Raw genomic sequence first — 25,992 nt, 5'->3', positions numbered from 1 at the left:
AGCCCGAGCCATGCTACCATTTTACGTTTGTGTCTTTTATTTTAGCACACATGTCGTTACCTCGCAGCTTGTTGTATAAAGAGTGACGCCTTTGAGCCCACATGAGCTCATACTGCTACTGTGTAAGCGCTGCGTACAAGGTCAAACAAAACAAGCCACTTTGTTATGGAGTTCTGGTGTTAGTCCATATTGCTTATCCAAAATGCTACACTTTTTGCCACGACTGAGAAATGCTTGCAATATACTAACATGTACCATTTTTCTCCTAACAGACGGAAGATTCCCTTCTACGAACCAGAGCTTTGTAGAGCTTATGATGAAACCAGTACTAGCTTCTTCTAAGGTGATGGGTCCACAGAATTTGCTCAGAGATCTTCATTTATAATTTTATATAAACTATATTCCTACAAAGGGGATGATGGTGCTTCCACCACTGTTCAGTTATCATGATTTCGCATTTTTTTTTCTTCGTTCTATGGACTTGTAGTTGTTGTAAGTGTAACTAAGTGTAACAATGTTTATAGTTTTAATCTTATGCATTTTGCTGTTGGTGCTGCATTATAGCACAACGTACAGAGCTTGTCAGTTGCAAATAAAATTTTTGAACTTACATAGGCTCGGTGGTATTTGGTGTGGATGGACTTACACGAGTGAGCGAGCGAAAGGAAGGGTGTGCAAACTGTGCATGTGCATTGCTTCCACGACTGAGAGGTCGGGAGTGTTATGTTCTGGGTTGTCTACTCATTGGGTATCTTGGGGGGGTTCGGAGAGCTAATAGTAATGAAACACTATTATAACTAGTCGGGCAGGGGATTGTGGTGGGTTCTGTTCTGATTGAGGCGTGAGGAAGGTCCAACCTCCCATCACCAACATCCTATTTTCTTGGGCAAAGTTCTGTATGTGAAAAATCCCTACAACAGTAGTAGTATGTCCTATCCTATCAAAATAGTAAAATCTGGTTGGGCATTTTGTTGGTGGGAATTGTCGAAAAACATCAAGATTAATAAAGCCTCAAAGATTAAGAAGAATAGAAGGTGTACAAGAGGACAACCCAAAGGACTGGACTCAATGGCTAGAGCTACTGGTGAATCTGAGTCTTATTTAAAACTTTTAAATAAAGAGTGGGCAACTGGGCATGCTTAGCTACAGACAGACTAATAGTAGTAGTACAGAGAGTCATAGAGGAGGCAGTTAGAGGCAGGGATAACAAAAATTTAGAAATAGATAGTCTAGATCGAAGGATAATTGTTGGTAAAAAATAGCATTAGGAAACGTAAACAATAGTTCGGGAAAAAAATACTGTGCAGTAAAAGTTAGTGAATAAGAATTATTAATATTAAAAACAGGAAGACTTACTGGGGCCAGCAGAAGAGCCCTCGTTCTGGTCCTCCTGTCCGACTGACGCTGCTCCCGCCGACTCTGCCCTCGTCTTCTTGCCCCTGGGTGCTGATCATGAAAGATATAAGAAAGAAAGAGACAAACATTGATGATTGGTGTGAAACAAAGAAAATATTTTTATAAGACTGTCAAAAAAACATTTCTGTAAACAACAATTGCTATAAAATTGACCTATATAATCTGGTCGACAAGTAGAATCTGGGGATTCGCGGACCGACTAGTTATTATTTATCTCCACTAATCCAGTGTTCCATTCTGATTCCAGAATACTAACTAAGCCTAAGTAGTACGTACCACCTGACCTAGCCCACCTATTCCAGGCGTGCCAATTGTACATTAAGTAAGCATTTCCACTTCTTTCAGTCCTCAAAAATGCATAAATGGAGGACATATGCCTGCATTTTTGCATACACCAAATTATTGATTGGTTCATGCAGATGTTCTGCTAGTGCTAAGCCTATTACAACTCACTGAACAAACTACAAGAGGTTCTACTAAGGACTGGGGTAAGCACTAGCAGCACTCAGCAGCACGTGACGTAACAGAGGGGGCGTCACGCATCGCAGACCACTAAAAAATTACAAACTTATAATAAGTAACTAAACCTAAAACTAAACCACCCCTATCTCTTAGTGACAGGACAAAGGAAGGACTAGAGTCACTCTAGCACTACCTAACTTAAGTTTTCTAAAAAAAACTCTTACATAATCACGCAAAACGAGCGCAAACGCAAAGTTGCAAATAACAAGATTAGTAGCGCAGAGCACCTGTGTCATAACAATCACAGAAGACTTTTAAATGTAAATTACCTGTAATGTAAGCAGCAGCATTGTAGCTGGTCGAAAAAAAAAATATTCGCAATATATAACACAGAGCAGAAGAACAGACACCCTGGCCGGCACACCTTTCCCCACCGCTGCCAACGCTCCCGGAGCCCGTAACCGGACCCAGGCCTGCCGCCTGCTGCCAGGCTTAAGGGGAGGTGGCGCTGCACAAAAAACCTCCCCAAATAAGGCCCGTGCCTGCACCCCTTGTGGGCGCCGCCTTCCGCAAGGCTCTGGCTGCCATGCGCCCTGTGGCCCTTTGCCATGGTTCTGGGGTAGGCGGGGGGCGGAAAAGAAAAGGTAAAAATTTAAAAAGTAAGTAAAAGAAATGAAAAAAGCAGGTAATAGAAAAAGAGTGAAAAAGTAGTTAAAAAACACACAAAAAGTAGACAAAAACAAAAAATATAGAAGCAAGAAAATAGAGAGATAATAAATAAAAAATATTAAAAAAAAGTTTTCAGAAACAAAGGATGGAAAACATAAGAGGGAGGATTGAAAAGCAGGCCCCAGTACCATAGCATAGAGTGAAAAACAAGATGGCCACGCCCATTGCGACCGCATGGGCAAGTTCGCGAGATATTTTTCCCCCGAGCACCCAAAACACGCAATATGCGTTCCCGAACAGGAAATACCTCTCGCGAACGGGCGCGAGCATTCATCGCGTGACCCGGAACAGGAAATAGCATCGCGAGCGGGCGGGACAAGTGAAAACAAGATGGCTGCACCCATTAGCGACCGCATGAGCAAGTTGGCGACATATTTCCAACGCGATCATGCAAAAAACATCGCGAACAGGCGGGACAAAAACTTCTGCGTCTACGCGATATTTTAGCGTGTTCGTGGAGATGTTTAACGTTTTTGCAAAGATTTGCGTAACGCGATTACGCAATTTCCGCCCACCCTTAATCTTTGATTTACTAGTCAGTACCTAGTACAGTGCACTGTGTGTGCCCAGGGCCTGTAAATCAAATGTTGCTAGTGGGCCTGTAGCACTGATTGTGCCACCCACATAAGCAGTCTGTAAATGTAACTCAGTACTGACACTGCAGTGTCTGTGCGCAGGTTGGTAGTGCCATGTCGACCTGGCAAGTGGACCCACTTACCTGGCCCTAACCTTCCCTTAAATGTGAGTCACCCCTAATGTATGCCTAAGGTACCCCTGTGGGCAGGGTGCAGTGTATGTTAAAGGTAGGACATGCCCTGATGTTTGTGGCATGTCCAGATAATGAAATACTGCCAATTTTGTTTTTCACTATTGAAAGGCTATCTGTCCCATAGGATAGAATAGGAGTTTATTTATAACATCTTATAAATCTAACTTCCGATTGAGACAATATAGGAGGATAAAGTTTAGTATGCCTGAAATCAGAATATAAAGATGCATCTTTTAGTGAGGATGATTTTTACATTCTGTGTTTGAAAATACCACTTTTAGAAAGTACGTATTTTCTTGCTTAGCCATCCTGTGTGCCTCTGCTAGCTTTGTGTATTGACTGTCTAGCTTTGGAGTGACAGGGGCTTGGAATGTGCATTCTGACAGCCACTTTGCGGTTCAGGTGTTTCCTGCCTTTCCAGGGTGAGTTAGTTCTGGGCTAAATAGACCTGTACTGCATTCAGAGTAGGGAGACGGGATTTCTTTCACACCTGAATGGGCCCGGTCTGCCTTTGACAATGCTGTCTCCACCTCCTGCCAGGATGCTGCACCATAGAGGACAGAACTGCTTTTGGCTGGGCAAAGAGCTTCTCTGCCACCTGAGAATAAAGGATTTTGTGCTATAAAAAGTGGGGCCCAGACCCCAGACTTTTAGATCACTTCTGGGATTCAAGAGGAACCTTTGCCAAGGAGAAGAGCTGGTTAAAAGGGGATACTTCATCTAAACGCGGATACATCCACATGACACTGGTAAAAGTCAGGCATCCATACAAGACAAGAAAGGCCAATGGGCCGAAAAATTACCTAATCTCTCTAGGTATCTATATTCATACTAAACACTATCATGCCCTCTATATGCTATTTGCACCGCACTGTCAGTTTATTTGCTTCTTATGCACAGACACATGAAACAGTTAAATTATGTACTGTAAAATAAGCACCTTTTGGTGTTTCAAAATGTTGATATGTTTACAGGCACAAGGCACTTTGAATATGATTTGTTTCCCTTAATGGCTACTCATCAGCAGATACCTAAGGATTCTGTAAGAATTCTTTCTTTCAATGCCAATGGCCTTAATAACAAAACAAAAGCCTGGGCTATTGAAGAATGGCTGAAAGGCAATACCCCAGACATTATAATGATTCGGGAAACGCATTATGTAGATTAGAAGAATTCCTCATTTAACATGTTTCAGCAATGGGCAGGTAGTAGTCATTTTTCATCGGCAAATATGGTCCAAAGAGGGATAGCAATTTGTTTTTAATACATTTTTCCCTTTCCAGATTTTATACTCCCAGGCAGATAAAAATAGAAGGTGGGGGTTAGTGAATAGCTTAATTAAGGAAAATACACTCACCATAGCCATGATTTATACCCCATTAGAAGATAATCCTGTGTCTCTGTTGGATCTATATCATGCATTGTTGCTACTCCCTGGCATGGTGATAATAGGAGCTGACTGCAACTTCTTACAGAACCCTGTATTGGATTCATCTTCTGGGGTACGGAAACAAAAGAATCCATGCACGGGTGAGGTGCCATTGGAATGTATGCAAAAACTGGATTTGGTAGACAGTTGGGGGGGTAAACCTTCCCATGAAAAAAATATATTCGTGCTTTTCGGCCAAATATAAAATAGGTGCTAGGTTGGATTATTTTTTGATCTCTAAGAAAACAAGTTTAGTTACTTGTATGTATATACAGAACAGCTTGTCAGATCATGCTTTAGTAAAACTCGAAGTATCTGAACTCGGGAGGAGCAAAAAATCTTGTAAATGGTCTTAAGGATGAAGATTGGTGTAGGTAAATCCAAAATGAAATCAAAAGCGTCTTCTGTTTAAACAGAAATACGACCACAATTGAAAATTTGTGGGAGACTGTTAAGCCACTATTCGCGGATCTATAACTTCTAAAGAGATTGTAACTAGACGTGCTCAAAACACAATAAGAGCACACTTAGAAGTAAAAGTAAGGCGCACAAATAAGCAATTTCTAAGGGAGAAAAGTAGTAAATACAAATCCATCATCATCATCATCATCATAGTCTTTATTCGAATTTAAGATAATTCATACAAGACACAAACATATACCAAGAACAAAATTATTATAAATCACATTCCCTATGAAATACATAAAATCATTCATTAAATACCTAAAATTTGGAGTTTAAAAGAAGAATTAAACATATCAGCAGACTGAGGATGAAGTCAATTTTTTAAAATGCAATACAGGATAAAGGGATAGAACTATATTTGGGACTGGGAATTTTAGCCAATGTCACCGAAAGGCGGAGCCCTACGGGGACGCTCCCACGGTTACCCCGAGAGCCTTGTGCCTTAAGGACCATGCCCAGCCCAAGTATTTAGCTAAGGCAATTGAATGAACTGGAAGAGTGCTTGTGCTTAGAACTCTTAGAGCAACAGCGGAGCTCCTTGTGGCCAATGATTTACACAAAGGAGAGAGCCATATTCGTCTGGGATTGGCATATGCAGGGCAAACAAACAGAAAGTGGGCAAATGATTCCTCTTTAGCACCACAAACGGGACAAGATCCTACACTTACACCAAACCACCCGCTAGTTAGGGCCCTGAGTGGAAGAGAGCCTGCTCTGAATTGGAAATAGAGTTTCCTATCTCTGAGCTGGGTGATCAAATCCCAATAAGGTTCGAGAACTGGGGTGACCTTCGCCTCTAAAAATCGACTGGTCATCGTGGGGGAAATAGAATCACTCCAAACCCGATGGTTTACCCGCTCCCAATAGAGCATTTTCAAAAGCCTCTTCGCGGGAAACCCGGCAGCAACTGGGTCACTCCATAGCCCCTCCAAACCCAGGTCTATCAGAGATTCCCGGAGGTTCCTGAGCCACCCAATCTTATGGAACGTATCGGCCTGTATTACGTCCATAATGCCCATTGCATAAGGCTGGAGCTCCGGAGTGGTCCACAGTCTCCTCCAGTATAGGATCGGGTGGAGTTTAGCTAGATCCTTGATGGCATTCCTACCTAAGTTGTAGCGTAGTGGTACCAAGGGCGTGCAGCTTTAGAGATAGCTAATAAGACCATGCAAGACTACTATCACACTAAAGTATATATGGCTAAATCTGCCTATCTCCAAAGGGTTTATAAGGAGAGCGAGTTTACTGGCAAATGTGTAGCCTGGAAAATAAAAGATAAACAGACACAGAATAGAGTTCACACTTTGATGCACAAAACCACTGAAATCTGTATTATAAATGAAGAGCAAATACAAATGGCGTTTTTAGAACACTATGAAACCATTTACTCAGTCAGACAGGAGGCTGACAGCCTGAAATTAAAGGAATTTCTTAGTAGATTGCAAATTCCAAAATGACAGGAAGGTCGAAGCGAAAGTGTTACATTACAAGAAAACAAAGTGGTTGTTCAATCACTGGCTAATGGTGAAGCATGTGTGGAGGATGGGTTACCGGCAAAATTTTTAAAACATTTTGTTCAATTTTAAATCAGGAAATAGTTTTGTTGGCTAATCATATTTTGCAGGGTGGAGAGATACCATCTTCCTTCCACACGGCTGTGGTGGTTAGCTTCTTGAAAAAAACAAAGATAAAGAGGATGTGAATTCTTACAGGCCTATAAGCCTCCTGAATACAGTATATAAAAGTATAGCTAAACTACTGGCAAACAGAATGAATAGGTATGTAGGGTCAATTTCACACACATACCAGTGTGAATTTGTCGCCGGGCGACAATTATCTTTTATTACCATCTTGTTAGTTGAAGCTCTGGAACTATTTTGCTCAAAACAAAATACCGGCTCAAATTATTTTATTAGATGGCGAGAAGGCTTTCGACCTTGTGTGCTGGGAAAGTCTCTTTTACATTTTAGCTGAATTTGGTTTTCCTTCTGAGCTGGTTGGCGTAATCTCTAAATTCTATAAGGGGGCTACTTCACAAATAATTATAAACACAAATAGAATTGGTAACTATTGAGTTGTTAGAAGAACGAGACAGGGTTGCCCCGTCTCCTTTACTCTTTCCTTGTTTTATTGAGCCCCTTGCTATAGCCATTCGCACAATTAGTAGTTCGACATCCCCAATGCCCAGTATAACAAACATTAAGCTATATGCTGATGATATTGCTATTTTAAAAAAAAACTAATTTAGAAGTTCAAAATCAAATATTCTGTATTTTTCAGGAATATCAGTCCATTGGAGGTTATAGAATAAATAAATCAAAAACAGAGATATTGCTTTGCAACTGCACTTCTGACTCTTTATTAATAGGATTAAGTACACTGGTTAATATTAGGCCTAAGAGGTATCTAGGCGTATATGCCACAGAGAATAGCAATGAACCATATGCTCTAAACTATGTTCCTCTAATTATTAAGATAAAGGATAAATTGACAAAATGGAAAGATCTCCCTATTTCAATAATAGGACGGGTAGCAATTATTGGTATGATGATTTTACCCTTATGCAATATTCTATTTTTAGCTAATCCAAATGAAATTTGTTTATGGAAGTGCCAGGCTTGTTTTCTACGTTTATTTAGGCAAATAAGACTTTCTATTGATGTACTATTTTGGTGAAGAAGGGGGTTTATCTCTTCCTGATCTGAGATAACATTACTTTGCAAACTTTGCACATATCATGTACAGAACAATAAAGATTTTAAATATTAATAGATATGACCATTTCTTTACAGATCTAATCCACCAAGAATATGATAGTAAGGATTTTATGCGTCCAACAAAAATCCCCAAACAAGTTTGATATAAAACACTATAATGGATTATTAAGTGAAATAAACTGCTTTTTAGTCATTATGCGATCCCCAATATTAATGGAGAAACTTTGCTTTCAGATGTATATATAGGCCAAGATCTATTGCTAGATCAGACTGGTATAGCCAAATGGAAAATTCAGGGTTTTAGCAAAATAAGGTTTTTTTAAAATGGGAATTGGAAAAACTGGACTGAAATAGAGACGAGCATTGATCATAGTAAAAATAACTTTTCAATGGTTGTTTATTAGGAATAGAAATTTTTTGCAGGAACTCAATCCCATACGTATAAATGAGACTAGCGAGCTTGCAGAGCAGCTGCTAAATCTAAAACACCATAAAAAGATCAGCGGCTGGGCCTCCCTCTTACGGAGTCAGGCGGCAGATATACTTTATCTGAAAGCTCAGAAAAAATGGCAATCCCAGGAAGGGCTTCAGATCACGAACTTGGCTTGGGATCAGATTAATACATTTAACTACTCTTTATTGAAAGCGGCCAATCTTCGACAAATACTAAGTGGCTCTTATATAGGATGCCAGATTCCTTTCATAAAATAAACCCCCCAGATTTCTGCAAAGTGTTTTTGCTGAAATATGGAGTTAGGAGGCAAGTGGACACATATCATCTGGGAATGTCCAAAGTTAAATGTATTTTGGGGAGAATTTAATCTGTACTGTATTAACAGATTGAAAGTTCAGCAGATGCTAGCCATCCAGACCGTTGTGCTAGGATACTCACCTGATTTAATAGTCGATCTACTGCAAAAAACCCAAATATATATTCTTGTCTTGGTAGCTCGGTCATTAATCCTTCAAAGATGGCGGACTAATAATATCCCGACTTTTCAGCATTTACTTTGCAAATTAAACAGTATTAAGGAATGTAAAAGAAAATATGGTCCAATATCGGGGTCAAATAGGAAGTTTGCGAAACTATGGGAAAGTCTGGGCTAAGAGCTAGTTCGTCAAGAAGATATGGAATAGGCAGTGTAGTATACACTAGGTGGATTGATATGTGGATGATACAATAACTATGATTTAAGAAATGCTGTACATGTCAATGGATTTGAATTGTGCAATATTTTAAAAAAAATTCTCTTTTCCTGTATATGTCTTGTACATTCGGAATCATGTAGAAATGTGAGACGGTGCAATAATTTATAACTGTATTATGTTTTGATGAACTATTCTTACATTTTTTAAAGGAGAAGAGCTGGAGAAACTGAGGAGAAGTACTGCCCCTTTCCTGTGTGCTCTCTGGGGTTGGTCTGCAGTGGCTGTTTCTGCCAAGGAAAGGGCAAGGACTTTGCTGTGTGCTGTGTCCCCTGCTTGAGGAAGATCTCTAAGGGCTTGAAGTTGAGCTTGCCTCCTGTTTTTGAAGTCTCAGGCTTACAAAGACTTAACCCACAGATCCCCTGAACTTCCTTGCTGGGAGTTCTGACCTGCCAGGAGGTGCCTAATGCTGTTCTGGGCCTCTGGAGGTTGTTCCTGCTGTTGGGAGCCTGGAAAGTAGAACAACGACGAGAAGCATGATGCATCCGCACCTGTTTCCGAAGCATCGCCAATGAAACCGAAGCAGCGGCTGTCCGCGGCTCGAGAAATTGCTGCACGCCGCATCGAGTGCACTGATCTACAAAGTCCGAGATTACTGCACCGATTCTGACGCAGGCCCAGCTGTGCGGCTGCATGAACCAATGCATTGTAGGTGGGGGATGGAGAAATCGTGCATCCCCAATCCTCTCAGATCGCATCTGGGCGCCAGGCCTGCAAGAACGCAGGGCCACAGTAAGAAACTGACGCATCACCTACCCGCACAGTAAGAAACCGACACATCACCTCCTCTTCAGTAAAGAACCGACACATCACCGCCCCTGCATGGCAGTTGGACATCAACGCATCACCTCCCCCGAAGTAAGGAACCAATGCACCACCTTCTCTGGGCGTAAGGAACCAAAGCATCACCTTCTTAGTGACAGTTTTCGTTTGTGCGTGTGACGCATCCAAGGTAGTTTGTGTGAAAAGTGTTGCATCTGCAATTTGCTTTGAAGAGAACTGTTCCTACCTTTTGAAAGTCATATTTTTATTACTGTATTGTGGATTTTTGTCATTTTGGTCTTGTTTGGTTTAGATAAAGATTACTTATTTTTCTAAACTGGTGTGGTGGTTCAATCTTTAGTGCTTTCACTGTATTACTGTATGTGTGCACAAATGCTTTACACACTGTCTCTGAGATAAGCCTGTCTGCTCGTGCCAAGCTACCAAGGTGGTGAGCAGGGGTTATTTTAGAAGTCTACCCCCCTTACCCTGACTAGGAAGAAGGGTCCCTACTCGGACAAAGGTGCAAACTCTTGCCAACTAGAGACTCTCATTTCTAACACTTCTGTTGCAAGAAAAGAAGAATATCCATGCACCGGTTACCAGCGCCTGCTTTTCTTGCTGAAAGCTTGCAGTGCGGTTGAAAAACCAATGCAATGCCGTGGTGCAGTATAAAAATTGATGCAGCGCCTGTCGTGCGGCTCCACATTTGACACAGCTCGAGTCCTGTGCACCATGTCTCCGACATCCGAGACACCTGCTGTGACGCAAGCAACATTGTGTGGCTGAAGAATTGGATGCAACACCTGCCCGCAGCTAGGAGAATCAACACAGCGCCTGTTTTGCCACTGCATCTACCCCAGTGCACCCACATTTTCCATGCATCGCACCTGTGCGCCAAGTCTGCATTTACGCTGGGCTTCAGTAAGGAATCGAGACTGCATGTCCAGAGAAACTACGCATCACCTCCCGCCGCAGTATGAAACCTATGCATCACCTCCCCTGGCAATAAGAAATGGACGCATCACCTTCTCTCACAGTAAGGGACCAACGCATCACTTTTCTTGTGAGTAAGGAACCGACGCATCACCTTCCCTGTAGAGTAAGGAACTGATGCATTGCTTTGATTTTACGGCACCTCAAATTCCCTGCATCTGTTTTCGTCTTTGCTTTTGATGCATCCCAGGTACTTTGTGCTAAAAAGTGACGCATCCATAGTTTTATATTGACAACTGTTTTGAACCATTTTTAAGTGATATCTTGATTTATGTATGTAGGATTTCTGTCGTTTTGGTCTTGTTTTGATAAGGTAAATATTTCTAACCTGCTGTGGTGTCATTTTGTGGTGTTTTCACTGTGTTACTGTATGTGTACACAGATACTTTACACATTGCCTCTGTAGTTTAGCCTGACTGCTCTGTGCCAAGGTTGCAGAGGGTGAACACAGGCAAACTTATGTGTGTACTTAACTCATCCTGAAAAGAGTGAGGGATCATGCTTGTACAGCGTGCAAACTGACTGACAACCAGAAACCATTTCTAACAGTTACACATCATCATATAGTGCATCTACTTACAAGACCCCTTCTTCTTACATATGAATTTATGCTCAAGCACTATGTTTGAATTTCCCTCTTCAAAAGCCTCGGAAAATCAGTTCTCACATTGTCTGGCAAACTGTTCATGAGACGATTGAACCTCACCTCTTGCACTCTGTCAGTTTCATTGGTTTACCACAAAATACAAATACCTCTGCAGCATACAGAAGGCCCTATACCCTGGAAAAGCAGTTCACCAGACAAAGAAACTCAAACCCCTCCATCCAGATGAGACTCTTCGAAAGAAACTAATCATAATGAAGGCTGTTCAGTTTTCCAGTCTCTGGAATCTCTACCACTCAGTCACACGCGCTTGCCACTACTGGTCTATTGTCTTTAAAAATACACCAAATAGCAACCTCTTGCTCACGCTTTCAGCACCAATGCCAAACAATATAAGAGTCACTTCCAAGCAAGAGTGGTGGGGACATACTTGAGAAACTGTCTTTTATTCCAACTCTCAAGTCAGCACCAAGTCCTGAACTTTAACAGCCGCCCATGATGCTCACTAAAAACAACACACTCCAGTGCCCTACACTCACGTTTTAGCACTTGCGTTTACAGCCAAATATTTATTTGTGGCTGTAACCCATAATAATGAAGAATGGAAAGCCCACTGGCATGGTAAAAATGGCTGTATATAAGCAAACACATCCCTAAGTTACCAAATAAATAACAATATGTCCAGCATGTTTCAACTACCGAACAAGAGTGTCTCATGCAAATGTTGCAATACAGTGGTCATGAGTAAAGGGCATATGAGAATATAGCTCTGCGTGTACTATTGTTTGTTTAGAAGTAATTGATTTTGAGGATGCTTCAAGAATGAGTAAGGCCTCATAAGTGGAAACAGTGTTAAGAAGTCGTGTAATATTCTTTTAGTCACCCGAAGTATAGCAATCCTTAAGTTGTTTGTGTAAAGAATGTCGCCCATAACATAATGGGATGTTCTCCTCTAAGGACGCCTGACTTGCTCAGAGGAAATTGGCATTGCCCCCCCCCCCACCCCCCCCAATCCTCAGTTCCGGCACTCCGTTTACAGGTTGAGGGAATGCTGTATTTCAAAAGCTGATCTGATGCGGTGTCTGCTATCAGAAACACTCTGTCACGCGCACTGTTAAGGGTAACCCCTCTGACTTCACTCTTGCTGGCTTTTTAGGTCTCGCCTGAGCCAGCGCTTTAGCGCTGCTCTGGCAAGAGTTTAAGTAAGCGGGATTTGGAAGTGCAGACTAGTGGCTTTTCAGGCCTCCAACTACAGTGCATGTGCGCCGGGCGCGCACCATTTGTCAGCCTGCGTGATCACTTTCGCAGCCAATTTGATGTTCTCAGTGAGCCGCGCGGCCACTGAGAACATCAAAGTGGCCTCGAAAGTGCACACCATTTTCCACCCCCTCCCTTATCCCACTTCCTATTTGTATGACGCCCACTCGCTGCCTCCTCCAGGGTCTGCTTCCACTCCAGAGTAGCTCTCCCCCTCCCACTGCGCGCACACGCCCATCGCAAGCTCTCCAACAATAACTCCTCCCAGTAAACTCCGACTCCTGCTTGCTTTCTCCGAAGATGGGACATTATTATTTTGCATTTATATTCGGGCGAGTTCGTGTCAAGTATGAGCTTCTGGGCTGGCTTGATGTTATTGTCAGCGCACGTTCACTTGTGCCAGTCTCTGCCCTCGTGCCGCTGCTTGAGCGGTCCCATTTCCTGCCAACGCCTTACACAAAGCTCACAAAGTTTGCACCGAAATAACTCCCCCACCAAGTCCACATAAAACTTTAATAAGAATAAGTTTCTTGCTTGCCTGCGGCATCTCGTTGCATCTGCGGGTCTTTGTGATCCACTCCCATTGTCTCTGCTCGCAACCTACATTTATTTTTTCAGCGCTTGGCAATGCGCGCATGCCGGTATGACGGCTCGTTGAACACTCACTGCTTGCATACGAGCTCTTGAATAGGTTGTTCCCTCCCCACACGCATGTGGCGTGTTGCCTTTGCTCCCGCACCCTCCTGTTGTCTGCGCTGCCTATGTTGCTAACAGACAAGCGGAGGCGGTGGGGAAGCGGAAGGAAGCAGCAGCTCTTCTTCTCTCCTAAAATGGCAGCTTCCACAGTCTCCATGTCCGGCATGTAAATCAGCCCCTCCGGAGCTCCCCCCAGAAAAGAGCAACCCACCACTTTAAACATAGTCTGTATGTTTTCTGTCACATATTTGTGGTTTATTATTCTGATCTTTCTGTGTTTATTCTCAGCACCCCTCTCTCTCCGTCTCTCACTATCTCTCTCTTTGCCTATACCATCCAGAACTCAATTACGAGCGCCTCTAATAGTGCTCCAGAGCCTCCCCGCAGATAAGGCGCTAGGTTAAAAAAAGTCCTACAAATCTCAGCCGTGCTTTGAAAACTCCTTTTTAGTTGTGTCTGCCTCCAGAAAGAGTCACATCGGCAGAGTTGAAAACATTTTCTTGACTGACTGTCAGCCAAACGGCCTGTCAGAGCTCTGCTCTTGGTGGATGCCAGAAAGGTTCGCATTTCTACATGCATCAATGAGTGGGCTTGCATGTATTTTTCTCCCATGTCTTCTCACGAGCTCCTAAAAAGACACCCCAAGCATCGTGTTCATTGCAGATGTGATGACCCGGACATTCTGCCCCCTGCGACCTGGAAGGTATTCCGTATCCAGGGACATGGCACAATGCATGCTCCCCACGGCTCAGACCACCATGCCTGCCTGTCTCCCGGCCGCTCCCGTGCGGCCAGCACCCCTCCTCATAGGCCCCTTCTCCCCAGCACCTTTTGGCACGCTCTCCTGCTGTTTTCCATCTGTCCACTGACCCAATTTCCATATAAAAGGATTCCTTTGAGGAGGTAATGCTGCCCTTGCGAGCCCTCTGATTCCCAAGGCTTCAATAAGGCCCGGAGTCATTGCATTGGGACGGCATGAATATGCTAAAACAAGCATTGGCATAGCCAATAGGTCTCGCTTTTGGAACCTTATAAGTATTTAGTTATGCAGTACAATATCCTTGGTGCAACAACATCAACTGTTGCTTGTCTAAACACTTATAAGGTCCAAAGGCGAGACCTATTGGCTATGCCAATGCTTGTTTCCTGTATGGGTCCGCAACGCACACTGTGAAAAAACACAAAAATTACCACCACAAGCTAAAACAATTGCCAATGTATCAAAAACACTGTTTGTTTTTAAAAAACAAATTCCCTCTTTGCGGGTGTATGTTGGGGAACAGAACAAATGTTACTGTAGCCTGGCAGAAAGTCAGCATTATTTGTTTTCACTAATGGAGCTCTCATGATGTTACATGCAACAGAGACATATAAAATCCACAGGCACAGTAGAAAATATATCATAATACGGGTGTCAACACATCAACCAAACCAATGTCAAAATTGTGAAGGGGTCTTCATCAGGATGGACAGAAGGTTTATATAAAGATCGCCATTCTGTGGAAGGTAATAGTAAAAAAATAGCCCACCTTGTATTCATCTCATGTTCAATATACTTATATGAAACTGAGTTTCAGGTTGAGGAGGATGAAACTTTACTCATGAAGCAACCATCATTTCTGTCAGGGGATGTCACAAGCAACCCCGAATGAACCTGTGCTTAACCTTCTGGTAGCTTCGCACAAAAGCAGTCGACATAACTTAGAGGCAATGTGTAAAGTATTTATGCATCACTTCAAACAGTATTAAAATGAAAAAAAAACATAAGGAAACTCCTACACCAATTTCAGAGAAATAGAGTAAAATTTAATAAACTATTTGAGACCAAAGCAACAAAAATCCAATTAGTAGAACCAGAGATATGCAATTTACATTTTTTAAGTGAAAATGGTGCCTAAAACACAAAGTGCTAACTGTCATTATCTGGTCACGCTAGACCGGAATATAGTCATAAGATGGATCATGGGCCAGAAACAAGGACCAAGTTAGGCCTGTTGAACAAAGTACCTTAAATCCTAGTTGTCAAGCGTTGCAAGATCCCACATCTAGGCTGCATTGCGCAGCATGACTCCCACAAAGCTATGGGGCCACGATACAAGTTCCTGTGTCATCATCGAGGATGCCGTTGATGGGGGCGTGAGCGGGGAGGCTTGGGATGCGAAGTCCTGCATCAAGAATGTGTCACGCAGCAGCAGCTCTGGAAAAGCTGTGAGGCTGCGATGTGAGGTCCTGCATCATAGTTGAGGATGCCGTCAACGAGGGGCTTGTGCTGTGAAGTCCAGCGTTGAGGATGGGTTGCACAGTGGTGGTTCTGAGAGGCTGCTGGCTACGAGGTCCTGCACCAGGAATGCATTGCACAGTGGCAGTTCCAATGCGGAGCTGTGAGGAAATGCATTGAGATGTGTTGGTTCTGCCCACAGGACCACAGCTAGACTGACAGAGCTCGCCGGTCCTTGGCTCAAGATGCAGGTCTTGCCCTTCTTGCTCAGGCATCAGGGCAGCAGTGTACTAGTCCTTCTTGCAACAGAGCAGCACAGCAGTCCTTGAGTCTTCCACATTTGCAAAGGTGTTCCTTTAAGTGTTAGGTCTAAGAGTCCTATATTTATACCTGGTGTCAGCATTCAGGTAGGATACGATTTCCCTGCCCTGCCCCCAGTTTGCCTGGGGACACAGAAGGCTAGTGTAAAAATCTTCACAAGTGTACTCAGGCAAAGCCCATCCAGCCAACACCTCTTCCCCCTTTGTCTCAGTGACTGGGAGCAATACACAAAAAACAGCTGCTAGCCACACCTAGTCGTGTGACCCAGGATACAGGCATCAAATGGTTTGGACCAGAAAATACCATCTTTCTAAAAGCGTAATTTTCAGAATTGTGATTTAAAATCTGACTTTACAGAGCGGCACATAGGCGCATATCCCAATAGGGGGACAATTTGAGTAGTATGCTTCCTCGGCTGTCAAGCCGCATGCAGACAGGCAGCCCTCTCGCTTATCTGGGAGGAGCAAGGTACACTGCTGGTGCATCCACGGGAAACAGCTCACAGTATTGAGAGGTACTTTAGTATATGCTCAGCGAGAAACATTGCCGCTCAAGCAGGTGGTCAATTTCATGGATGTGTTGCACTTTCATAGTCTATGTGTGCTCAAGTTGATGAGGCACTTTCGGAGTCTGCGATCGCATTAGCTTTATCTGGGTTTCGGTTAGGCAAGGCCCCGGGTCGAGTGGGCTTCCAGGCAAGTTTTTTAAAGTCTTCATGTCTAAACTTGGAAAACATTGTCTAGAAGCATTTCAGGCTGCCGTGGAAATGGCAATGCTTCCTCCTAGCTGGTGTCGTGCAGAAATAAGGGTCTTCCCCAAACCAGGCCACCCACCGGACGAAAACTCCTCTTATCACCTGATATCCCTCCTGAACATGGAGACAAAGCTCCTCCGTAAAGCTCTCGCACATAGACTGATCTATCATATTCCAGATTTGTTTCACGAGGATCAAACTGGCTTCATGCCAGGCCAAGCCAAGCCACGCGTCATAACATTCTGCGAGTTTCAAACCCCCTTGCCCTGGCGGAACGCCTGAGGAGGCTGGTGGTGGTACTCCTTGCTGATAAGGATATGGTGTTTAATTCCGTTACTTGGGACTACCTGTTAACCCTGCTTCAAGACTAAATTTTGATCCTAGGTTCCATTCTTACATGCGCCTGTTATATAACAATTTGATGGCTTCTGTGCGAGTAGCGGGTTGCATATCTGAGAAGTTCCCAATACACATTAGGGCCCTCTCTCCACGTTGTTGTTCGAGTTAGTGGTTGAGCTGCTGGGGGTTTTGGTCAGGATGGATGCGCAGGTGCGGGTCTTTCAATGGAGCTCTGAATGCTTTGACCGGAAAGCCTTATACACTAATGAAATTTTGTTTTTCATGACCGATCCAGAGGTCTTGGGACTATCTACTCCAGATTATGCAAATCTTTGGTGAAACATCAGGCCTCTTTATGAATAACTTGATATCCGCTGTCTTCCCCCTAAATGAGCACACAGGAACTACCACCCGGGAATTGGGCCTACATTCGGTAGAGGGAGGCAGTAAATATATGGGGGTGTATCTGTCACCGGATGTGCAGTGGTCGTGGTCAAGGAATATCGGACTAATTGTGATTCGGGTGAAAGAGGAGGTGAGAATATGGTCACTTTTTCCGCTATCCCTGATGGGTAGATCAGCCAAATTTAAGATGGTCACCCTGCCCAGACTATTTTATCAACAACAAAAGCATCTATATACCATCCCAAGGTGGGTTTAGGCAGGTCAACTCTATCCTTTCGGGGTTCCACTGGAATGGAAGTACCCCTCGTATTGCACTCACCAGGTGCTTTCAATCTACAACATTGGCGGCATCACAGTTGGGGACGTGTACTCCCATTATTCTGCCTCACAATTAATGATAATCAATGAGACATGGTATGATCTGAACGGGGATCGGGCATTCACGGCCAAAATATAGGCAATGGGCGTGACCCCCTTGTTGGACTACCTCTATAGGACAGCTGGGGTGGGTTACAACACCCCACCCCCCAGCTACACGGGGGGTTCTGAATATCTGGCAGAGTTACCTGCAGCGCATGAGGTGGTGGGGGACGCTACCAAAGTGGATGCTTCTTTGGTATGGAAAGGTGCTACATCAGGTGACTCAGTTGGACGGCTTCGGAAAGTGGGATACTATAGGTATCTCCACTTTAGGAGATGTAATAAGTTGCACAGTCTTGAGATCGTTTCAAGAACTCCAGCTTGAATATCAATTGCACTGTAGCCAATTTCATTGTTACTTATAGCTGTGACAAACCATTCACCCATACACTAGACACCTTGAAACACTTCCAGAGTGCAACCCGATGGAGGGCAAACTCCTCTTAGGAGATCTTGGGTCTCATCAGATCACCAAAATATATTGCTCACTTGAATTGCACAGCACACACATGCTCTCTGCCTTTAGAAGTTCATGGGAGGTGGATATCAACGCCCTAGATGATGATGACTGATCTGGCGATCTGCGCGCACCCTGAGAGGCGGCCATTTCAGCCGTTCTCCATCTTATTCAACTTAAATAACTTCATAGGGCTTACTATGTGAGATATCACTTATGGCACATGGGACTGCTAAGCTGTCCATTATGCCTCGATGCTGAACAGAAGACTGCACATTTCTGCACACAGTTTGGAGTTGTACAGCATTGAACTGCCTTTGGTGAGGGGTGACCTCCTGTCTCGAAGAGGTTCTCTCCTGCACCACTCCACTTGACCTGAGACTGATTCTTTTACATGTTGCAGACAAAATCAGCGGTAATAGATACAAATGTGCCCTCCTATTCATGGACTTGACCTTGGTGAGGAGGGTTATAACCAAGACAAGAAAGGCCGACCACACTCCTTCCTTGAAAGGCTGGAATAAGGGATTAGACCAGCTGTATTGGCTTGAAGTTGCGGTGTAGTAGGTGAAGGGATGCCTTCAGAAACATACCAAAATTGGGCAAAGGTGGGTAGACTATATGGGTATTATTCTGGAGCCAGCCCGTTCCCCAACTACATGTGTCGAAGAAGAGATCCGAACATGTGTGAATGTTGGAGGTGGACAAAGGGAACAGATATGAACTCTTGTTCATTGAGAATGCTGGGTCTGGATTGAGTGGGTGGGGTGGAAATATGTGGAACTTTCTGTGCGTGTTTTATATTACTGTTTATGATAATTTGATATTCTTTATTTTTCTTGTATATATCGGCCTAAGGGTGAGTGATCTCAGCAAAACTGAATACAATTTGTGATACAAAAATCAGGACTTTACCATTAAAGAGAGTCTTAAATTACAGTTCTTAAGACACAAAACTCGACATGCCTACCTGCTCCCAATTGAAAGTTATCACTTATTAAATGTAATACGGTATCCACATTTTATGACATGGGAGAGGTAGGCCATGCAGTAATGAATTTAAGAGTTTTTCACCACCAAGATATGTGAAACTTAAAATTACATGGCCAACTTTTTAAATTCACTGTTTTCTGCCCCCTGGGCTATTTAGGGCTTACCCTAGGTGTGACAAATATATCAAAAAGAAGGTGTATGCCTGGAAAAAGGTTTATTTGAGAAAAAAATATGTATGTATTGTGCACTCTCTTTTTTTAGGTCTATACTACGTTACACTAAAGGAACACATTGTGTGCATCACTGAAACATATACTGCCAACATAAGTGAACCATAACAACAAAAATAGCCAAGTACCACTGGTACGGTGGACTCAGTGTGCACTGCTGAAGATTTATCTTACATTATAATACAATTTTGAACAATCATTTTTCATTCTAAATCCTTATTTTTTGTTTTAACAGTGTTCAATTAAGTGTCCCTTTTCCAATACAGAGATCGATCCTATAAATTAAACCTAAAATTACAATTTGCGACAGAACCAATTGCATCGTAGAGTTTCTTGATATTTCCACTCAAGAATGTTCTGCCGAATGCATTTCAGGACACCGTCCCTTCTTCAGGGACTCTCTGAACAAAAAAAACAATAAAGCAAGTTGTTTTTTTTCAAATAAAAATACATAGCTTTAACATTATCTGTATATAACTGTAAAAATCTGTCACAATTCAATCACCAAATCACTGCATGTGTGTAAAAGCTCCTCCATTTTATTGAGAAACCAAGTGCAGTCAAGAAGGTAAGTAGAAAACATTATTGCATGCTTATAACTTTGAAAGACCACCAAAACTTAATGACCAGAGCACTAAATGTGAACAAAAATAGCTGTGTGTTTTGTGTAGAACCATGTGTAGTTGAAGGAAAGAAATGAAAACAGAAACTAAAATGTAGCCAAATGGTCCTTCGAAAGAAACCTCACGACATTACCCTGTGACTACGTGAGATATCTATACATGCTATTACTTGTGCTCCAAAAATGAAACATTGCTTACACATTAGAATACCAGAAAAAAACTCACTGAATTTGGTTCCACTTGGAAACATGGACTCTACCAAATACTGAAATGAACTACAGAAAGAAGCCAGTGGGAAAACTCAGAAATAGGCGAACACCTTAATCAACATCTTGCATGTCTATTCTATTGAGTGTCATACCTCCAGGAATAAACCTGGTCTGAGTAATCCAGAGTCTGAATGATGAAGCCACGCATTATGCAAAGCTCTAGCCTCATTAACAAAATGTGTCTTTAAAATGAACAGTGCAATTAGCTCATCTGTGTGCTCGATAAGTTAAAAGCTAACATAACAAACACATGTCCTTGTGGATGCGTACCTGTCACTTTTTAAAAACTGCCCTCCATCTAGTCCTCCTGGCTAAAGTTTCTGTGGGGAACACTGCTGAATCCCCGTTAGCGAATACACACGCTTTTACAGCTTCTGCCTTGTTAGTCATAAAGTAGGACTAACAAAACAATGTTGTGCATCGTTTCAACATGACCGCCATCTTAGTATTCACCACTGTCTAACCTGTGGCTGTATATCCGAGGTCTTAGTATTCACCACTGTCTAACCTGTGGCTGTATATCCGAGGTCTTAGTATTCACCACTGTCTAACCCGTGGATGTATATCCGAGCTGCCCTAGACACGACTGTAGAGTTTGTTAACCTGTGAAGAAAGATCACTGAGTATATTTCAAAATTAAAATAAAAACATCCTAAGTATGTGCTGATTCAAAAAATGTTGAGATAAAAACTTCACTTTTGTGATCGATAAAACAAAACCTGCTCTTACTGAGAGTGATAATGTAGAGAAAGTACTTGACAAGAAATAAAAGATGAACGCCACCAATCACCGATGGTTTATTTACCTCATATAGCATGCTTTTTCACTATGTATTTGCAAAAAAGTAAATATGATACAATTTCAATGAGGTGAGAATTACTGAACAGATCTTGGAAACATACAATTTTTTTGTGGTATTGTGCAATAAGATTAGTATAATTCAACCAACTTATAAATATCCAAGGTGGTTGCTTCAAAGTATAGCAATGATGGACTACAAGACTGCCTTGTACATGTAAAAGTTGTCTGAATATTTGAGTTTATTACATGACATTTGTGTGTATGAAAGAAATGTTTACAGAAAGCAACTCATGTCAATTTTGTCATTGAGCCCTCTAGGGGACTTTGTATCAAATCATCTAATCCAGAATACCTCTCTTTGTGAGGGTATTTGTGGATGTTTTTGTCCAGGAAGAATGGGTAAATGTTCTACAATCTGAAAGCATAGCTGGGCTATGGTGTGCTAAGTTTGGGGATGACCCTGCAGAAAGGGCCAGGTCCAGCAATACTGAATCACATTGGACCTGTCTGATGTTCAGTAACCACATGATGAATTCCATCACCAAATGTAGAGGCTTGAGTATGTGCCAAGTATACAGTTTGTGGTGCATCAATGGCCCCAGTATTAGTCAATAGTGGAAGCTTACTCTATAGTGCCCTGTCTCGATTTGGCGATAGACCTATAAAGTTATGGGAGGATTTGGATCAGCATCAGTCCAATCCAATAGATACTATGAAGGTGCATGTGTAAACTGTGTGTATATAACAAGAATATTGCTGTAAGGTCCCAATAATTATTTTTGGTAAACTACGCTACACCCACAATTTTCCTTGCTCTAAAATTTATTGGATTATTATGCAATTCTCACTTGATCAACTGAAATGTTCCACTACTAGTACATTTGTAGAAAGTACATAACCTGTAGTTGTTGCTCCTTGCTGTTATTCTTATGCTCTTTATACTAAATAGGTGTCATGACACGGAAGGAGTAATGGGAAGAAATCCATGTCATGGAAGTGAACCAGAATCACCTGGAGAAATGGCCTGTGGTTCCTTAGTAATGCAACTGTAACCCTGACCGTGGTGTGGGACCTCTCTAGTTGCATCATCCACTCTTTCACAATGGGTGCATGACTTTAAACGCATGCCTTTCTCACATATCCTTTATCCCACAATACCTTTACCATGAAACTATATCTGTTTAGCTCTGCTAACCATAACTGGTGAATGTCTGTTTTTTTTTTTGTTGTTAAATAAGGCTACTTTAACCTTTGATTTATTCAGTGAATATTCACTAAAAACACAAAGGTTAAATTAATGAGTGAGTTAGGTGCATGTCAGTTGCACCAATAACATTTTGAACTAAAAAAACACAGAAATTCACCGGTCAACGCTCTCCTCCTCCATGCGCTGCTTATGACCTCACATATGACATCACTCATGACATGTTCCATGTATTTAGGACATCCCTGATTACATTTCAAATTATATAATTGATGACATTACTGATGACATCATTCAATGAGTGTGTTTTGTTTTATAGTTTATATAGTGGCGGGTAACGACCATATTATTTTCCTACCTAGTTTTTTACAGCTTGTGTCCAGCTAATCGGTATAAGTGTTTACTAAAACGCATGTGCTCCTAATGCACCCTTTGTGTATAGAGGTATTGACCACGTTATAAATCTTTATATTGACGAGCAGTTCTGCGTGCAAGTGACAGCTGCCTTGTGTTCATTATGCTCCATATACGTTTTCTGGTACAGCAGAAAAAGTTTCTAGAAGGGCAAAGATTCTACGTACTAAATACTAAGTGTTGTACGCAGTCTTACTTTATTAGACGGAATCTTCTCAGCATTTCTACTTAAAATAGAAGGCTGTGTGCACCAGGTACGATCCTATCTACAATGCTTGTTGTGCTTCAGAAGATGGCTGTCTGTAATGTTTTCACCACAGTATGATCTTTAGCAAAGTTAATAGTCACTCTTTGGACAAGATTTGCATAAAGCAGGGGTCTCCAACTGGTCGACTGCAAGTCATCGGCAGCTCTCACAAACCCTTTCGACCGGATTTCTTCTTTTACCATTGTATAGCCAGTGTTTATTATTTTGTTCAATTTTAGGCCTCTTTGCAACTTTTGCCCGTCATCAAACCAGATCCTTTGATATGCTGAGGCGGGGCTTGCAGAAGCAGATGATATCATTGCTGAAAGTTTGACTTCGGCATAAGCAGTATCAGACTATCCAACGGGAATCGTGCCACCTGCCTTCTGCAGCCTGGCACTGTGTTTAATACTACACAACCTGTGTGGGAAGTGGGCTGATGCAGCAGCCTGGACACCGAAGCCTTATTATAAAAGCCCAGGTTTTCTGGTTGCATACTGTGCAGGTAGTGTATCACACTGCGCAAGAGCGCAACCAGTGAAAGACCCAGCGGCACTAGAATTTCCAACTTGAGAGGTACACTGCCAGAAAAATTAAATGTACTTGTGAAACTATGAATTAATTTAATAATTTTTACCAGGCCCAGTTGAAAAGCACAATTATGTTGTATTGAACAGGCTGACTTTTCTGTCTTGATTCAACTTTTTTCCCATGCTGGGAGTGTAAATGGATATGTGCTAATTTCTGGCGTGTGTTTATTCTTGCTCTATAAATGGAGAGAGAGGAGTGGGTTTGCAATAAAAGTACTGTAGAAAACGTTTTTATTTTTAGAAATACCCTCATTACAGTTTGTTCTTCTCCGCTGTGCATGTTTAAGAGTGAACTCCTTGTTCAACTTCAGAGCTTATTTATTATATATTTCACAGTTGTATTAACATTGCCTTGAAAGGGCTGACTTTTCTTTATTGATTAAGCTTTTTTCCAAGCTGGAAGTGTAAGCTGAATCAATAAAGAAACGTCAGACCATTCAAGGCAACACTGATGCCACTGTGAAGTATATAATAATAAAAAAGCTCTGAAGTTGAACAGGAAGTTCACACTTAAACATACACAGCAGATAAGAACTGATTTTCATGTGGGCATTTCAATAAATGACAAGTATTGGCAATGCCAATAGGTCTCGCCATATAGTGGAATTTAGTATGTAAATAGTAGTAACGAGCAGTGTTAGTACAGAATGATGTTGTATAGAGAATAGTGGTGTGTAGTAATAATAGACAAGAGTATATTTGTATGTATTTCTTGCAAAGACGGCAAATGAGTCTGTGTAAATATTTACTTTTCTCTGGGTACTTGTAAATAACCACCATGCACACTGCTTCAGAAGAAAATATGTAGGCCTTTGCTGCAGTTTAATGTTGTAAGAATTAAAACTGTGCAAGCAAAGCAAAGTCCCCTGGGAGCATTACATAAACAGCCTCAAGATGACTGCCTGTTAGTATTCAGGATGAATGTATATTGGTTCTACTATGGTTTTTTGTCAATATTTGTATCAGAATTAATTTTGGAGCACTTTTAGTGCTACAGCGACCCAGATTTCGAGATTCTGTTGAGAATAGGAAAATAAAGTACCGCTGCAGGTGACTACAGATGTTTTTTTTGTAACACAGGTGAAGATAGTGAGAACTCTCCACGTGGCACACAGCCGAGTGCTAAAAGTAAAGACCTGCACCGTTTTGTTGTTATTAGTGGGCTTGGGTAGCCAACAGCGCCATTGTGAAGCTAATTTAGAGACTTTATTGGAAGCTTTTTGAAATGCGCACGCACATTGTTGTTAAAAGAAAGTACAGGGCATGCGCCAAAATGTGTGTAGTATGAGAACAGTTTCTATTGTTTGCTGTAATGTTTTTAAAGGTGTGAATGGATACATATTTTATTGCTCAAAGAGACAAGAGTGGCTGAGACAACAAGTCTATAGTGGTGTGAACGAGTTGAATTGTGGCTTTATATGTTTAGAAAGAAGTTTGCAGCCTACATGGGGAAAAGGCAGAGTGTGCATGACTGGTTTGGTCAGCCCCAGAGGGCCACTCCTCCCCTGAAACAGACACACCCACCGCCCACCCCCAACCAAACCCTTCTGCTTTCTCGCAGTGCAAGAAGCAGAAACATAAAATGGTATTTATAATACCATTTTATATTTCTGCTTATTGCACTGCGAGAAAGCAGTGGGGCGACACTCCTCCGCCCACATGGACGAGCCACCCCTGGTTACGCCCCATAGTGTTTTTCTCATAAGAGCTCCCTGGAAAATCGTTGAGCCTACCCTGACCTTTAGGAGTCAGGGTGAAACCGATGATGAAGCATGACACTACTAGAGTGTGTGAGGGTTATTTAATGAAAAGGAATTTTTTCCTTTCCCATGCTTATTGACGTGGAGTCTAGTTGTGGCGAGCACTCCCTAATCACGTCACATGAGGTAACACTAGGTGAGATACCTGTCAATGAATCAAATACAAATGTACCTTAAGGTATTAACAGAAATAGTATCAAACAATCCCAACAATACATAAATACAAATTGTCAGGGATGTAGTAGAAAAAGGGAGGGATCAAAATACTAAATCCAAAATATTTTGTATTTATTCTCCAAAAACTAATATATAATTCATACTTAGATATAATAACCCAATCCAAAACTCACCAAAATATATACCCTGCTATACAAGGAACAGAACAAAAAATAGGCATAGGCAAATACATTATAAAGCACAACATGGAGGATAGTTCATC

General features: G+C 42.1%; 1 protein-coding gene across 1 annotated transcript in view; it reads right to left on the bottom strand.

Moving 5' to 3' along the window:
* Nucleotides 1–457: 457 nt before the first annotated feature.
* Nucleotides 458–25,992, bottom strand: part of LOC146871057 (leiomodin-1-like) — a 98,695-nt gene continuing 73,160 nt past the window's right edge. Inside the window, exon 2 of the mRNA XM_085599728.1 lies at nt 458–1,446. Coding sequence (XP_085455854.1) covers nt 1,192–1,446 — 255 coding nt within the window. The 3' untranslated portion in view covers nt 458–1,191. The remainder of the gene's footprint in view (nt 1,447–25,992) is intronic.

This window comes from Triturus cristatus, chromosome 1_1 (assembly GCF_964204655.1).
Source record: "Triturus cristatus chromosome 1_1, aTriCri1.1, whole genome shotgun sequence".
Classification (NCBI taxonomy): domain Eukaryota; kingdom Metazoa; phylum Chordata; class Amphibia; order Caudata; family Salamandridae; genus Triturus; species Triturus cristatus.
This window is presented reverse-complemented; position numbering and strand designations above follow the sequence as displayed.